The sequence below is a fragment of the Nicotiana attenuata genome, unplaced genomic scaffold (assembly GCF_001879085.1).
Source record: "Nicotiana attenuata strain UT unplaced genomic scaffold, NIATTr2, whole genome shotgun sequence".
Taxonomy (NCBI): Eukaryota; Viridiplantae; Streptophyta; class Magnoliopsida; order Solanales; family Solanaceae; genus Nicotiana; species Nicotiana attenuata.
Genome location: NW_017675871.1, coordinates 27,017 through 42,062, shown reverse-complemented (window position 1 = coordinate 42,062; position 15,046 = coordinate 27,017). Strand labels below are relative to the sequence as shown.

Here is a 15,046-nt window from a genome sequence, read left to right as displayed (position 1 = left end):
AAATAAAATAATAAAAATTATATATATAGCTGGTGAGACAAACAATATAATTTAAATTTTATTAAAAAAAATACATAATAACAATTTACATGTTTGTTAGGACATACATATACCAATTGAATACTAACTCTTGCAGATATACGCTAAAAGGTGCAATATGCCAAATATCATGATAAATCTCAGTTAAAACTTCATCCCACGACTCTCGAGGAGAGTTCGCTAAAATAGCTAATGTTTCCCAATCATTAATCTCTACGTAATTAGACAATTCAGCTCTTTTTAACTGAAAAATGGTACATGTTGAAGAATTCATTTTAAATTCCTTAAACTCCCTAAATTTCTTTTCTCCTTCCCTTCGGTCCTCTGATCTCTTAACTCATTTTTCCTTGCTCTTGGGACATTCCCGGTGACTTCAGGCTCCGACTTTGAATCATTACAGAAATAAGTCATGAGACGACGTATCCTTCCACGTTTTTCCCTTCCTCGACTTCGAGAACTCCCACTTGGAGTAATTCGAACTTGAATCAGCCACTTCTGAAATATGACCAAGGAAATATTAAGAATGGCTACAACCACTCAATGTGATAACAAATATCACAATAACTCGTAGAACTGTATCACTATAAGGGATAGGGCTAAATAATTTTACTAAAAGAAAATTTGTACCAAGACCAATCCTTTTGGCGTAATTTCTTCTAAAAAATATACATTAAAATATTAGGAACCAAATTTATAGTATTTCTAATACTTGGACAGAATTATATTCGCATACGTATTTCACTGTCTAGGTTAATGATTCAAACATCTGTTACGTATATCAATAATTTGCTTTGCCTGATGGATATTATCATTACTACATGATTTTCAACTAACAAAAAAATTGTATGACATATTCACTTTTCAAGTCCGAATATCATGTAAATTATTAAAACATGAAAGACTTCACTGTATTTATTTTTGCAAGTAAGGAAATCAAGACTTTGTTAACAGGTACACATTTCATATATTGTGTAACAATTTTGATAAAGATATCTCATTCACGTATAACCCAAAAGAGGTGTTGGCTTATAACACTTTGATTTGGTATATCAAGTTATTATTATTGTAATTTCTAAGAAGGACTAGTAATGGGATCTAAAGACAGAAAAAATATTAAAGAATACTTATACAAGTACCTCTTTATATTAACTACAAACCCTATGACTGCAGACAACCAAAAGGTTATACACAACAATAGCCAACAATATTGTAAGGTTATATATGTGAATCTTTTTTTAGGACTGAAACATACAATATGACATAAATCGACAGATTTCGAAATAGTGATACAGAATCGATAACAATTTTCTCAACCCAAAAGTAGATTAATATTCAACAGTGCATTCAAAAGACAGAAATACCATTATTAATTGAATTAAGGAGCAAGAACAACAAATTGCGTGTACTTTGTTACGCAACGAAAATTGTTGCAATTACTACCAAGATAATTGCCCCAAATTTACTTTGAATCACTAGGAAACAAATTTTATTTCACAAACTAAAGCCTTCCTGTAATGAAACTTAGCTCAAAGTAACAATATAGAACAATAAAATAGACAACAATATAGAGAGAAAGAGAGGAGAGAATCTTATTTCTTCTATGTATTCAAGTGTATACAATGTGATGCCAAAATCCTCTATTTATAGGATTACATAGAGGCATACAAAAGAATGCCATAAACATGACATTAAACATTTGAGATCATGGAGGAAGATCATGGGGAGGTTATGGAGGCGTGGGAGTTACAACTATAATGGTGAGAAATAGTGGGAGTTATCTACATAATGGAGAAGAGTAGTGGGAGTAACTTCTTTAGGAGTTATAGACATCCACTACAAAATAATATTTTATAACACTCCCCCTTGGATGTCTATAGATAATGTGCCTCGTTAAAACCTTACTAAAAAAAACCCTGTGGGAAAAAATCTTAGCGAAGGAAAAAAGAGAACACGTATCTTGTAATACGCATTATTTGCTGCCTCATTAAAAACCTTGCCAGAAAAACCCAGTGGGATAAAATCCTAGCTAAGGGAAAAAGAGTAAAGCGCGTATTTGCCTCCCCCTGATGAAAACATCACTTTATTCTTCGCAGACGATGAATTCCAAGCTTGTATAACAACTTCTCTAATATTGAGATCCGCAATGTCTTGTGAAGAAGTTTGTCAAATTATCACTTGAATAAATTTGTTGAAGAACTTTGGTGAATGTACTTTATTTTGTCTCCTTCGATAGTCCTTCTTTCAATTGATATAAGCAAACAACATTATCTTCAGTATTATTGGAATCTTCTCTTCAAAGTCAAGTCACACGTCTGTTGTGTGTTGAGCCCCTTGCTTTATCAGTTGCTTATCTTGGCATGGCTTGAATAAGTATCAACAATTAACTGCCTTGTAATATGATAATATGACAGTACTCTCACATGCAAATAGAATGTTTGAAGAACGAACTTCAGAAAATGCCTGCATTTGCATAACCAACAAAATCTTGGCGATATTTGTTAGAATAAACATATCTAAATCAAGTATTCCTTTTGAAATATAATACTAATTGTATTCCAATATCTCCACATTGAAATAAAACTATATCTTGCTAGCATATTGTTATACTCATGGTTCTAGCCAGACATATTAGTGCATCAATTGCACTAGACACAAAAATAAATCATGTACGCCATGATCGCTCTAATCTACATAAGGATCTGCCGAAGATTTATTTAATAAATTTCTTGGGAACCTTAATATGCTTTAGAACAATTTAAATCATTCAATGATTTTCATTATATGCATATCAAATGTATTGTCAGACCCCCCATAGGAGAACATGTCTCCTAATACCAGGATATTTACGAAAATTTTGTGCCACTAGTCGTCTTTATGTCTATCGACTTGATTTTTCATTTCACTTTCAGGTGTGGGGACTATCCGTCCAACTTCACATTTTTCAGGTAAAGTCAATTTCATTGCATATTTTTCATTTGGCCAATCATTTATCTGTCCAAATTCCATGACAGATTTGAGCTCAAGATCCTCGTCAATATTAATAATATTGAGCGCTACATTATATTAACAACATCGTCAACGATCATTTTACATCGGTTCCGTCATTACCCACTAAAGACATAACTTATTGAGATCTCTTTATCTCATTATTTTCAGGGTACCTGAGCCTCTCACATGAGGTCTTATAAAGTGTTATGTCATGGTGCTCTTATAAAGCACTTGCCTCCTTATTGTGACCATCTTGAACATTTGCTCCTCTCCTTCTTCAAGGAGTTTTATCTTTGAAATCGATTAGTCTATTACGCTTCATGCGTGTCATAAATTCTGTCCTCATGGACTTTATTCTATTTTGGTGCATTAACAGCTGAAATATGACATTTAGCTTTTGGTCAGCAAATGCTCCTGGCAATATTTTGGAAATGAATTATACTTGAACTTTCAAGTTCACCAATTTTCTTGTACGAGGATCTAGATGTATTCAAAATAATTCATTCCACATATCACTGTTTCAGCTGCCCATTTTCTCCCCCTAATGTTAGGATCACCAACACATTTCTCAACCTTATTTAGGAACCCATCTTTGTGCATTGTGGTGTCACAATTAAATCATATAGCACATCTATATTTCAAGATGGAAATTATTTGGTTCCTGACCCTGAACCAATTGTGACGGGGAGAATTTATCATAACTTGGCTAGATGCGTACAAGTGCTGCTCTATATTTGATAATACATCTCATACCAAATTTCCTTTTGGTAATTTTGTTCTCATAACCAATGGTTTAGCTATAATTGGAGGCATACAATCTCTGCTAAACCAACTTGGATTTAAACCAGCATTATCAAGATAAATTTATATTCTGGACTCTGCTCTAATAATTTGAGCAATCAATCTTGCAAAACCCAAACTGCAAGTTGACAAGAAACGCACATATGACCATACAATAGATGCATCTATTAAATTCATATAATAGTAAACGGTCCACATCACAGGTGATTGGGCCCATACATATATATCACTTTTTATTCGTTCCAGATCTTAAGGGATTCAATCCTAACCTTAACTGGTATATCATGAGAATATGCAGCACAAGAGAATTCTTGAAGAATCTTCTATTTCTTCAATATATGCCAATGTGAAATCTCAATTAATTTTTGCATCATAATTGAACCGGGATGGCCAACCCGTTCATGCCAACTAATATTTGTTTCAGTAAACCTCTAGTTTACTTGTGGCATGTGATTCCATCATCATGCTTATACTTGTGTAGTACAAATAAAAGAAAAATCGGGTAACCTTTTATATTTACCCGGTATGATTATAGTAATATGAAGATATTCAATCTTCCTTTCATTTATAGTCTCAATATGCCAACCACTTTGGCTAATATATTTGAAACTCAAAAATTCCGTTTGAGACTTACTACAATATCAATGTCATGAACAATTTCATTCATCCGGGTAGTATAAAATTAGCTCTTCCGGAGCTTTTAATTGATTTTGTACTATAAAATCTTTTGTCACACCATCCATATGGTAAATGTCTCCTTCACAGAGAAAATCATATCATAATAATTGTCATGGTCAAAATCATCATAAGCAAAATTATTTCTTGCTTTACTTTTGCCTTTAATAACTTTTTATAAGGCATGTCAAATTATTTTTGGCGTACCACATGTACGCGACCAATGACATATTCATGTAATCACACACTAATATTCATTATCTCTCTTTCTCTCAAACCTCCCTTAGAGGTGAGTTGTGGTGTTGCACGTCTTTATTCATTACTTTTATCACATATTGTTACACTCACCTTCAGGAATGAATTTGCATTCTCAATGCACAAGTCACATTCTCTTCAAAGAATGGAGTATAATTATCGCGAAGTGCTTTATAAATTTTTCATACCAATTTTTTGGTAAATATTTCCTTCACCTATTGAAAGATTACTTCGAAAACCCTTATTGTTCTCATTTTTACAATTACCATTATGATGACTATTATTATTTGATCAATGGCACGCCCATGTTCATTGGTCAACCACTTGTCTTCATTTACTTATTATGCATTGCTACCACATTCACTTCAAGAATGGTGCAAATCAAGTGGGACAAGATTCATGCTTTTCCATGAAAAATATATTATTTTTCTTTAGTCATCACTATGTCATCCATATGGTGCATTGGAACTCAAACCCAATGCCTGAACCATATAAAGACATGTTAGGCCATAATGAGTTGGGACTCGAACCCAACTTTTACAATCATGGATCATCAGGACTCAAAACCCGATGTCTTACCCTCATGGTGCGTTGGGACTTGAACCCACCGTCTTATCCTTAATTAATGGCATAATATGCCAAAGTAGACTCACCCTGGCTTACCCGGGTGGACAACCCGAGCCGAGGAGCGTCAAGCGTCACTAGTAGTAGAACAACACTGGCTAGCTAACTGCTCTCCCGCCTAAACATGTGTGATTAAATCCTTCACCAGAAGCTGGTAGGCTAACTGGCTTTATCTCAAGACAGAAATTTTGTGATGCTGTTAGGCAAACACAACATAACTACATATCAGAAGACTCAGAGGGGTGCGAGAGAGGATACAATTTATATCATAGATCAAATAAATATTAAAGCGGTAAATAAGCGACAAATAGCACATTATGCTCCCAAACAAAATAATATCCAAGACATGATAAAAGCCAAACAAAAATCAATATACAAAGCTCGAATTCTTATTAATTATCCCCAGCGGAGTCGCCATAGCTATCACACCTCTTTTATCCCCCACGCAACACTATTACAAGGTTGAGTTAGAAGAGTTTTTCCAATTAAAGTGACGTTTTGAAATGGAATTATTTATTTATTTCAGAGTCGCCACTTTGGATAATTTATGGTGTCCCAAGTCACCGATTTATTTTAAATCCCAAATCGAGGAAATTTGACTTTGTTTAAAGTCCGCGAAACTAGAAGACCAGGTAAGAAATTCTGTTAACCCGAGAGAAGGTGTTAGGCACTCCCGTGTTCCGTGGTTCTAGCACGGTCGCTTTAATAATTATACTTGGCTTAACTAATTCTGAATATTTTATATTCTAGAGAAATTTATACACTTTTGCCTTAAAACCGCTTTTAACTACTTGATTATTTGAAATTATAGAATTATCTTGAAACGAATCACGCGTACGTGTATTCGTTTTGCTTAATGTGTCAAGAATCATGTCACGCGTACGTGTACATAATTAATAACACTTTATTATTTTTAAGATTGTTTTGTCAAAATTGCGCAAACGCATACTTTGATTTATTTTGGGGATCATAATTATGTCACGCGAACGTATACATAATCACGATGATTATATTAATTAAGAGCGCTCTTAAAGCATTTTAACATATATGAATTATAAGAGATATATAGAAAAGGAATAGAGGAAAAACTACTGATTAAAACTATCACTGCAAGTTCCCACATCTCTCAATAATGTCCGGTAATTTTTAGGAGTTATAAAACCTCCGTCACTAACCTCCTTAAGTTTAATGTCTTTTAAAACGGGTTGGGTCAGTCCACATTGGCAATCCCCGATCCAAACCTAATATCCAACAAAGATAAGTTTTGTGTACTAAGAATTTCAGATATAAGATAAAAAAATATGAATATCAAATTCCTTGGTTATAAATTACTGAGTAGTCATTCTTGATCACCTCAACCGTATCCTTTTTCCATCTTAATTTTTGTTCTTTTGATCTCCATGATTTTATGTTACTTTTTCCCAAGAAACTACCCTGTTCCAATTTTTTTTTTGTCCAACTCTAAGTGATCATAATCTCTTTTTTTTTTTTTTTTTTTTCGCACCCGGTGCCCGGTATTTGCTTTGGAGCCCGACTATATTTGGATTCGCGCCGTGTAGGGCCCCTTTCGGGGGAAAGCGTTCCCTACCAAGGATTTTTTCATACCCAGGGCTCGAACCCGAGACCTCTGGTTAAGGGAAGAGCAGTCCCATACAGTGCACCACATCCTGGTGCGATCATAATCTCACCCAACGGCCACCGCTTACCTACCTTAAGATAGATGGACAATATTGCAATATTATTGTGCCACAAATCAATTAGCTCTATTAATTAATTTCTTATTTAAACATGTTCAAAACCCAAACGTTATCCACGGATACTCAAATTTAAATACATCCCAATCTAATCAGGGCTACTATTTGATCTCTCTCAATAACTATTTCACAATTCGAAATTTATCCTCATCCACTCATACAATAACACAATTTTAATTAAAAATTTCAAAATATTTCATAATCCTACTAGAATAAGAAAACCAGTCCAAAATTAAGAATGTCTCGTATTTCCTTTTCCCAAGACACCAAGGAAAAGAAAAAAACTCCCTGTCTCCCTTATAAAGTCCCAAAAAATAGACCAAAATAATATCTATTTCCCAGTTTCTCTTCCACTTCTCTGCTACAAATACAACTTTCTAGATCGCGAACGATGAGTCACGCGGCCGAGTCATCTGACTCGTGAGTTCTCTTCTTCTTATTCATCTGCTGTTTTAGCTTTGATATTCAGCATCTATTTGCTGAGATATGTAATTATATTTTTCTGTTTTTTTTTATACTTTTTTTTTCCTGTTTTGCAGAAAAAATGCTACTAAGAAGGATTTTTCTACGGCAATTTTGGAGCGGAAGAAAGCTGCGAATCGGCTCGTCGTTGACGAGGCGGTCAATGATGATAACTCTGTTGTTGCCTTACACCCTGCTACTATGGAGAAACTTCAGCTTTTCCGTGGAGATACGATTCTCATCAAGGTATTCACTTTAATGAAGCTTTCTATTGTACTTATTGCGTTTTTTTTTGATAAATATTTACTAAATTTGTGTTAATTATTTACTAATGTTGGGATAAATGACTTTCTAGGGTTTCGATTTTGAATTATCTGATCACGTCGGTTTTGCATTGAGGATTGCTATCCTAGTACTTGATTTGCTGTTTGCTTAGGTTTCCACTTTAATCTTCTAACTGAAACTTTATGTTGTACTTGTTGTGGCTTTTTTTAAAATGAATATTTACAAAATTTATGATAATGATTTACAGATATTTTGATAAAGTGACTCTTGAAGGTTTCAATTTTGAATTATTTTCATTGAGGTTTATTATACTAGTAGTACTTGATTTGATTTTTGCTTAGGTTTTTGGTAACTATTTTGTTATTTTTTTGGTGATTCTGAAAGTATGATAGGAGTAGAATCTAGTGTTTGTAGATTTTTTGGTGTTGAGGTCGTGATATAAGGTCTGTATTCTACAGTGTTAATGGCGAAGTATTTAGCGAATGAGTTTAAGCTTTATGCAACATCACTGTAAAAATTATCTACGCAATCAGGTCGTTAATTAGGTAATTGTAGGTAAATCTATTGATGTATGGTAATTGGTGATCTTGTAATATGGTAACTGACACACTATGGCATGTTAAAATTCACTTTTATTGTATATGTAACTTAATTCTTGAGTTAATATATTGTTTATGATGTGGGAACTTGTTCGTCCAAAGCTGCTGAATCTTAGCTGGGCCTACACTATGCTGATGTTTCTTTTTTACTTTGTAGTACTCTTTTCATAAAAAAAGAATGACAAATACTATTTGGAAAGCCAACATGTTTTTCTTTGCTACAAATTTCTCATCATTTTAATTTCTTTTAAACAGTAAAATGTGATTTACAGTACTATTTATATATTTTCCGAATTAGCAATGATATAAAAAGAAAAAGAAAAAAAAAAAGAAAAAGAAATCTCCTCTTTATTCATGCTGGTAATGATGCGTCATTGATCTTTGTACTCCCAACCCTACCATTCTTTCTGGGACGGAGGTAGTATTTGTTTTCTTTCTTAAAGAAAAATATATAAATAAGTGGTACTTGGTATTGGTAAAAATTTGCCCATGACATTTCTACGAATTCGAGTCCAGACAAATATCATGCTTATACTGCTTCAGTACGCTTAGATAAATAACCTGGATAATTCTCAGTTGATGTTGGTAGATGACTCTTGGTTTATCTTCGTGGTTTCCATATCCCCTAGTACTTTTTCTAACATATATATGTACTCAAAATCCTATGTTATGCTAACACATTAGACTCCCCCGCTTTTGACTCCAAATTTGATGTTTTACATTATTCATTTGGTTTTGTCGCTCACTCAGAGTGTGACAACTCAACTTTTTGTTGCCACTTAGTTTTTATTGTGGTTATGTATGTTTTACAATTAGTTGGAATGAAGTTCAGCATCTTGGATTTCTGTGTATTTTTTTCTGCCTGTTAATTCAGTTGACTCAAAATTTGTGTTCTGCTGTATCTTTTATCCAGGGAAAAAAGAGAAAGGATACAGTCGTCATTGCCCTTGCTGATGAAACATGTGATGAGCCAAAGATTAGGATGAACAAGGTGGTCCGTTCAAATTTGAGGGTTCGACTTGGAGATGTCGTATCTGTGCACCAGTGTCCAGATGTTAAGTATGGGAAGCGTGTCCACATACTTCCTATAGATGATACAATAGAAGGTGTCACGGGGGATCTGTTTGAATCATTCCTGAAACGTAAGTGTATAACCTGTCTGACATACTCAGATAGTTTGCAGTTTTGGTCGCTGTAGCACAGGTTACTGTGTGGAAATTGTCATGTCTTTGTTCTCCGCGAACTGTGTGCTGCAGGGATATACAACTCATTAAACTTGTCTCTGACCCCAAAAAGATAACAATTAGCGAAAGAGTATCAGACGGAAAGAAAGATTTGTAGTCGCCAATGTCCCAAAAAATATCGATCATGACTTCAACAGCTAGATATCATTAGCATTTAACTCTCCCATCACATGCACTTCTTCTGCCCCCCCCCCCCCCCCCCCACCAAAAAAAAAAAAAATAAAAAAAACCCTCAGGCAGATGAAAAAGGAAATTCATTTATAATCCCACAAGCCTAGTCCAGCTATCCCTTCATATATTGTATATGGCGTATTCTAGGCACTTTCCATTTAGGATCCGCTCTCTCCTGTGAGTGTTTGAAGAGATTTAGTACATAAGGTAGAAGGTCAAATAAGACATACTCAGACTTTGGACTGAAGTTTAGAAGAAAATGCGGGCAAGAGCTAGGAGTAATGTGAGACCTGATACTCCTATGTTTCACTTCAGTATTTTTGGTGCAAAAAGAGTCTTGATATTAAGCTTTCTCTGGTCAATATAGAAAAAGGTCACACATGGGAGACAATCTGAATGCTCTTGTTTGCCATACGTTTGGCATTTGGTAGTTTCTTTGTGAAAAGAATAAAAAATACAATCTGTAAACAAAAATGAAGCATGTATCGACGGGTTTATTCGAGAGGATGAAATGTCTTCTCATCCGTGGACTATCAAATAGAGTAAATCTATATCTTATCTTTTATAAGTTCAGAAATATTGATTCTATTTTACACTGTGATGGTGCCATTTGAATCTACCCCCAAAATATTAGTTGTAGCCAGTGTTATCAAAGGCGAAAAACGCAAAAAAGCTCTAAGGTCCGCTGAGGCTTTAAGCGCAAAGCACAAATAAAGCGTGAGCTTTAATGAAAAAAAGCGCAACGGGAGAAAAAGTAAAAATATGTATACGTAGTCCAAGACTAATAATTATAAGCATGAATAACAAATATATGGACAAAAAATTGGAAATTTTTTACGAAAAAGTGAATTATCAATTGTTTAATGTCGCCTTTCCAGGATTACACTCATTGGCAAGGAAAAATATGCCTTAGAGCCTTGATGCGACACTAAAGCGCACAGAAAGCGAGGCGAAGCGCTCAACATGTTTTGAGCCTCGCTTCAGGGCCTTTGACAATAGTGGCTGTAGCTACGACAGAGAAAACATTATAGACTTGGCTTTGGGTGGGTTCCCCCTATAAAATGCGACCTTAGATTGTTTTCTAGTCTTCATCGTTTACGAACTAATTTCATTAATTTTATTTGACTGTAAGCTCTGTTTGCGTCTGCTTTTAAATTGTTGGTGCCCTTCTTGCAGCTTACTTTTTGGAGGCATATCGTCCTTTGAGGAAAGGGGACCATTTCCTTGTTAGAGGAGGGATGAGAAGTGTGGAATTTAAGGTCATAGAAACAGACCCTGGGGAGTATTGTGTCGTTGCTCCAGACACTGAAATCTTTTGTGAGGGTGAGCCTGTGAAAAGGGAGGATGAGGAGAGACTTGATGAAGTTGGCTATGATGATGTTGGTGGTGTGAGAAAACAGATGGCTCAGATTCGTGAACTGGTGGAATTACCATTGAGGCATCCTCAACTTTTCAAATCTATTGGTGTGAAACCACCAAAGGGAATTTTACTTTATGGACCTCCTGGTTCTGGGAAGACTCTGATAGCGAGAGCTGTTGCTAATGAAACCGGTGCATTTTTCTTTTGCATTAATGGACCTGAAATAATGTCCAAATTGGCTGGAGAGAGTGAAAGTAATCTCAGGAAGGCATTTGAAGAGGCTGAAAAGAATGCTCCTTCTATCATATTTATTGATGAAATTGATTCAATTGCTCCCAAGCGAGAGAAGACACATGGTGAAGTTGAAAGGAGGATTGTCTCACAACTCTTGACTCTGATGGATGGACTTAAATCGCGTGCTCATGTAATAGTGATGGGAGCTACCAACCGCCCGAACAGCATCGATCCTGCTCTAAGAAGGTTTGGTAGGTTTGATAGAGAAATAGACATTGGTGTTCCAGATGAAGTTGGACGTCTTGAAGTTCTTCGCATTCATACCAAAAATATGAAGCTTGCAGAAGAAGTAAGGCCCACTTGCAAACTTGGATTCATTGGGAGCAACTTCTTACTGTTACATGACGTTGATTTACTCAATTGTGCAGGTTGATTTGGAAAAAATTGGAAAAGATACACATGGTTATGTTGGTGCAGATCTTGCTGCTCTTTGCACTGAAGCTGCACTTCAGTGTATTAGGGAGAAAATGGATGTCATTGATCTGGAAGATGATACTATTGACGCTGAGATATTGAACTCAATGGCTGTAACGAATGAGCACTTCCAAACTGCTCTTGGTACAAGCAATCCATCTGCATTGCGTGAAACAGTAAGTAACCCGTCATAACCAAGTTGAGAGTGTTAAGATACTTTTTAGAGTGCAAACTTATGGTCTCTGGTCTTATCTGTGTGGGTGTCTTGTTGGAAGATGTGCATTATTGCTTTGGCACACAAACTTACTGGCCTCTTTCATTAAACTGTTTTGCAGGTGGTTGAAGTGCCTAATGTCTCCTGGGCAGACATTGGAGGCCTTGAAAATGTCAAACGAGAGCTTCAAGAGGTAATGTAATTCAATATTTTTGGGCTTTACATATTTATGTCCTATATAAGTTACTTGTCTTAAGAGGTCTTGATCATTGCCCTTCTTTGTTTTTATGTAGACTGTTCAATATCCGGTGGAACACCCAGAGAAGTTTGAAAAGTTTGGTATGTCGCCTTCGAAAGGTGTTCTTTTCTATGGTCCCCCAGGGTGTGGGAAAACTCTACTTGCCAAGGCAATTGCAAATGAATGTCAAGCCAATTTCATCAGTGTCAAAGGTCCTGAACTGCTCACTATGTGGTTTGGGGAGAGTGAGGCAAATGTTAGGGAAATTTTTGACAAAGCCAGACAATCTGCACCCTGTGTCCTCTTCTTTGATGAGCTTGATTCTATTGCTACTCAGGTAAGATAATTAGTTTAAACTTTGAAGATTTGAGTTGTAAGAAAACTGAGAACATCTTTACAAGTTTACTGGCGTCAATGTATTTCACATCCTGATCTAGCGATCAGATGGATAGAAAAGTATAAAATCATGTAAAGAGGATGACGAGAATCAATTTTACTTGTACAACAACTTACAAGAAATGGTGCTCTGTATTATTGCAGAGGGGAGGCAGTAGTGGAGATGCTGGTGGAGCAGCTGATCGTGTTCTGAACCAACTTCTGACTGAAATGGATGGCATGAACGCGAAGAAGACTGTATTTATAATTGGGGCCACGAACAGGCCTGATATAATAGACCCTGCACTTCTACGACCTGGCCGTCTTGACCAGTTAATTTATATTCCTCTGCCTGATGAAGATTCGCGCCATCAGATTTTCAAGGCGTGTCTCAGAAAATCTCCCTTATCTAAGGATATTGATTTGAGAGCTCTTGCCAAATATACTCAGGGATTTAGTGGGGCTGATATCACTGAGATCTGTCAGCGAGCCTGCAAATATGCCATAAGGGAGAACATAGAGAAAGTACGTTCTTCATTTCCTTTATTACTGCCTTTATTTTTTGTTTTTGTACTTCTGAATCTCTGAAGCTTCTTAAAATAACCTTGTTCTGCAACTTTTGTCTGCACTCCTTTTGCCCAATATAGGAGTAAATGATATACAAGATTTGGTTAGTTTTCCGTTGTCATGCTAAGAGTGAAACAGATACGCTGTTCTGTATTTGTGACTGTTAATTTTTCCATGGCGTTGGTATGTTTGACTCATTAATGTTGCATGGTGGCTGCTGGGCATTGTTTTCATCGAAGTGTAGCGATGTACAAAAATTGAACTGGATTATTTTCTAGGAATGTGATAACTGATAAGTAGAGCCTGGTTCAATTAATTGACTGCATGGTTTAAGAAAATGTGTCTTGGTTTTGGGTGAGTGCTATGGTATCTAAACGTCATGTTGCAACTGGTGCCAATTTCCGTTCCCTTAGTTTCGGAGTTATGGTTTTTTTCATCCTGAATCCTTATTATTCTTATCCTTATTATTCTTTCTAATTGCAGGACATAGAAAGGGAGAGGAGAAGAAGTGAGAATCCTGATTCTATGGATGAGGATGTTGATGACGAAGTACCGGAGATCAAGCCCGCACATTTTGAGGAGTCTATGAAGTATGCACGACGAAGTGTTAGTGACGCTGATATACGTAAATACCAGGCATTTGCTCAGACATTACAGCAGTCTAGAGGTTTTGGAACAGAATTTCGGTTTGCTGAGGCTAGTGGCGGTACTGCTGCAGCTGACCCTTTTGCAACTTCTAATGCTGGAGCTGATGACGATGACCTGTATAGCTGAAGTTCTAGATCTTGTGGTTATTTTGATGCAAATCTCCCCGGATTAGAGTTGCCTAAACAATTATCCGCACTCAAATGTCTGGAACGGCTACTGTGCTTCTGGATCTTGGGGCTACTTGGTTAACTTCTGGTGTATTCTGTTAACTTAAACAATTTACCTCTAAAATGTCTGGTGTTGCTACTAGTGATGATAATTTTAGAATCCTTACCTTAAGATAAATTTAATGTTACAGTTCACACTTATTTCAATGAGCAGGTGGTACTGATAATCTCTGAGCAGGTTTAAATACATGTTCGGATGGATGCCCGCAGAATCTCATGTTCTTTCTTGTGTGTACATTTAGTGCGTCCTAGTATCGAGGAATTGTGCATGACACATCCTTTTCCAAGAATTGCTGAAGAGTAGAGTAAAAGAATTTCCAAGGAAATAGATTAATGCTATTAGTCTTTCAGAGGCGGATTTGGGATGTTGTAAATCCTAAAAAGTGCTGATAATTATTTTGAGGAAAACAAAAGGTAGAGTTGAACATTGACAATGAGTAGCCGAGTTGAAAAGACAAGAAATTGCTTTAAGCCAACTTTAGCTAACATTGACACTTAGATAACTTCGGTGGTCTAATGTGCAAAAAGATGCAGTAACTTCTCCATAGCCTAATAATAGAGTTCAAGTACTAGGATATTTCAATGACTTTGGTATGCAAATAATGGTCTTCTTTTAGTTTAGACAATAATAGCGGTTTGGCATGGTAATAATAAGAGATTTTTACACTTACAATGGATTGTATTTTAATAAGGTAGTAGGTTCTTTTAAGGAATGATATGCTGATATGATGCGAATAAGCAAATTTAATTTTAACGAGTCTAATTTTTATTTGATATCTAGATACGATTCTAAAGCTAGCTGAGATGTTTTC

The 15,046-nt window shown here is 35.8% G+C and overlaps 1 protein-coding gene across 1 annotated transcript; it reads left to right on the top strand.

Annotated features, from left to right (window-relative positions):
• Window positions 1-7,392: 7,392 nt before the first annotated feature.
• LOC109220537 (cell division cycle protein 48 homolog) lies at window positions 7,393-14,401 on the top strand. The gene is made up of 9 exons (XM_019385000.1): window positions 7,393-7,556; window positions 7,676-7,844; window positions 9,396-9,624; window positions 11,074-11,840; window positions 11,920-12,141; window positions 12,301-12,372; window positions 12,473-12,754; window positions 12,958-13,317; window positions 13,843-14,401. Exons 1-9 carry the CDS (start codon window positions 7,528-7,530, stop codon window positions 14,131-14,133), a joined length of 2,421 nt encoding a protein of 806 aa, XP_019240545.1. The 5' UTR covers window positions 7,393-7,527; the 3' UTR covers window positions 14,134-14,401.
• Window positions 14,402-15,046: the final 645 nt, after the last annotated feature.

What these genes read in the sequence shown, in the direction of transcription:
- LOC109220537 (XM_019385000.1), top strand. Translation starts at nt 7,528, where the DNA reads ATGAGTCACGCGGCCGAGTCATCTGACTC. An exon ending in GAGATACGATTCTCATCAAG is followed by an intron (nt 7,845 to 9,395) that starts GTATTCACTTTA and finishes TCTTTTATCCAG; the next exon opens with GGAAAAAAGAGAAAGGATAC. An exon ending in GTTTGAATCATTCCTGAAAC is followed by an intron (nt 9,625 to 11,073) that starts GTAAGTGTATAA and finishes CCCTTCTTGCAG; the next exon opens with CTTACTTTTTGGAGGCATAT.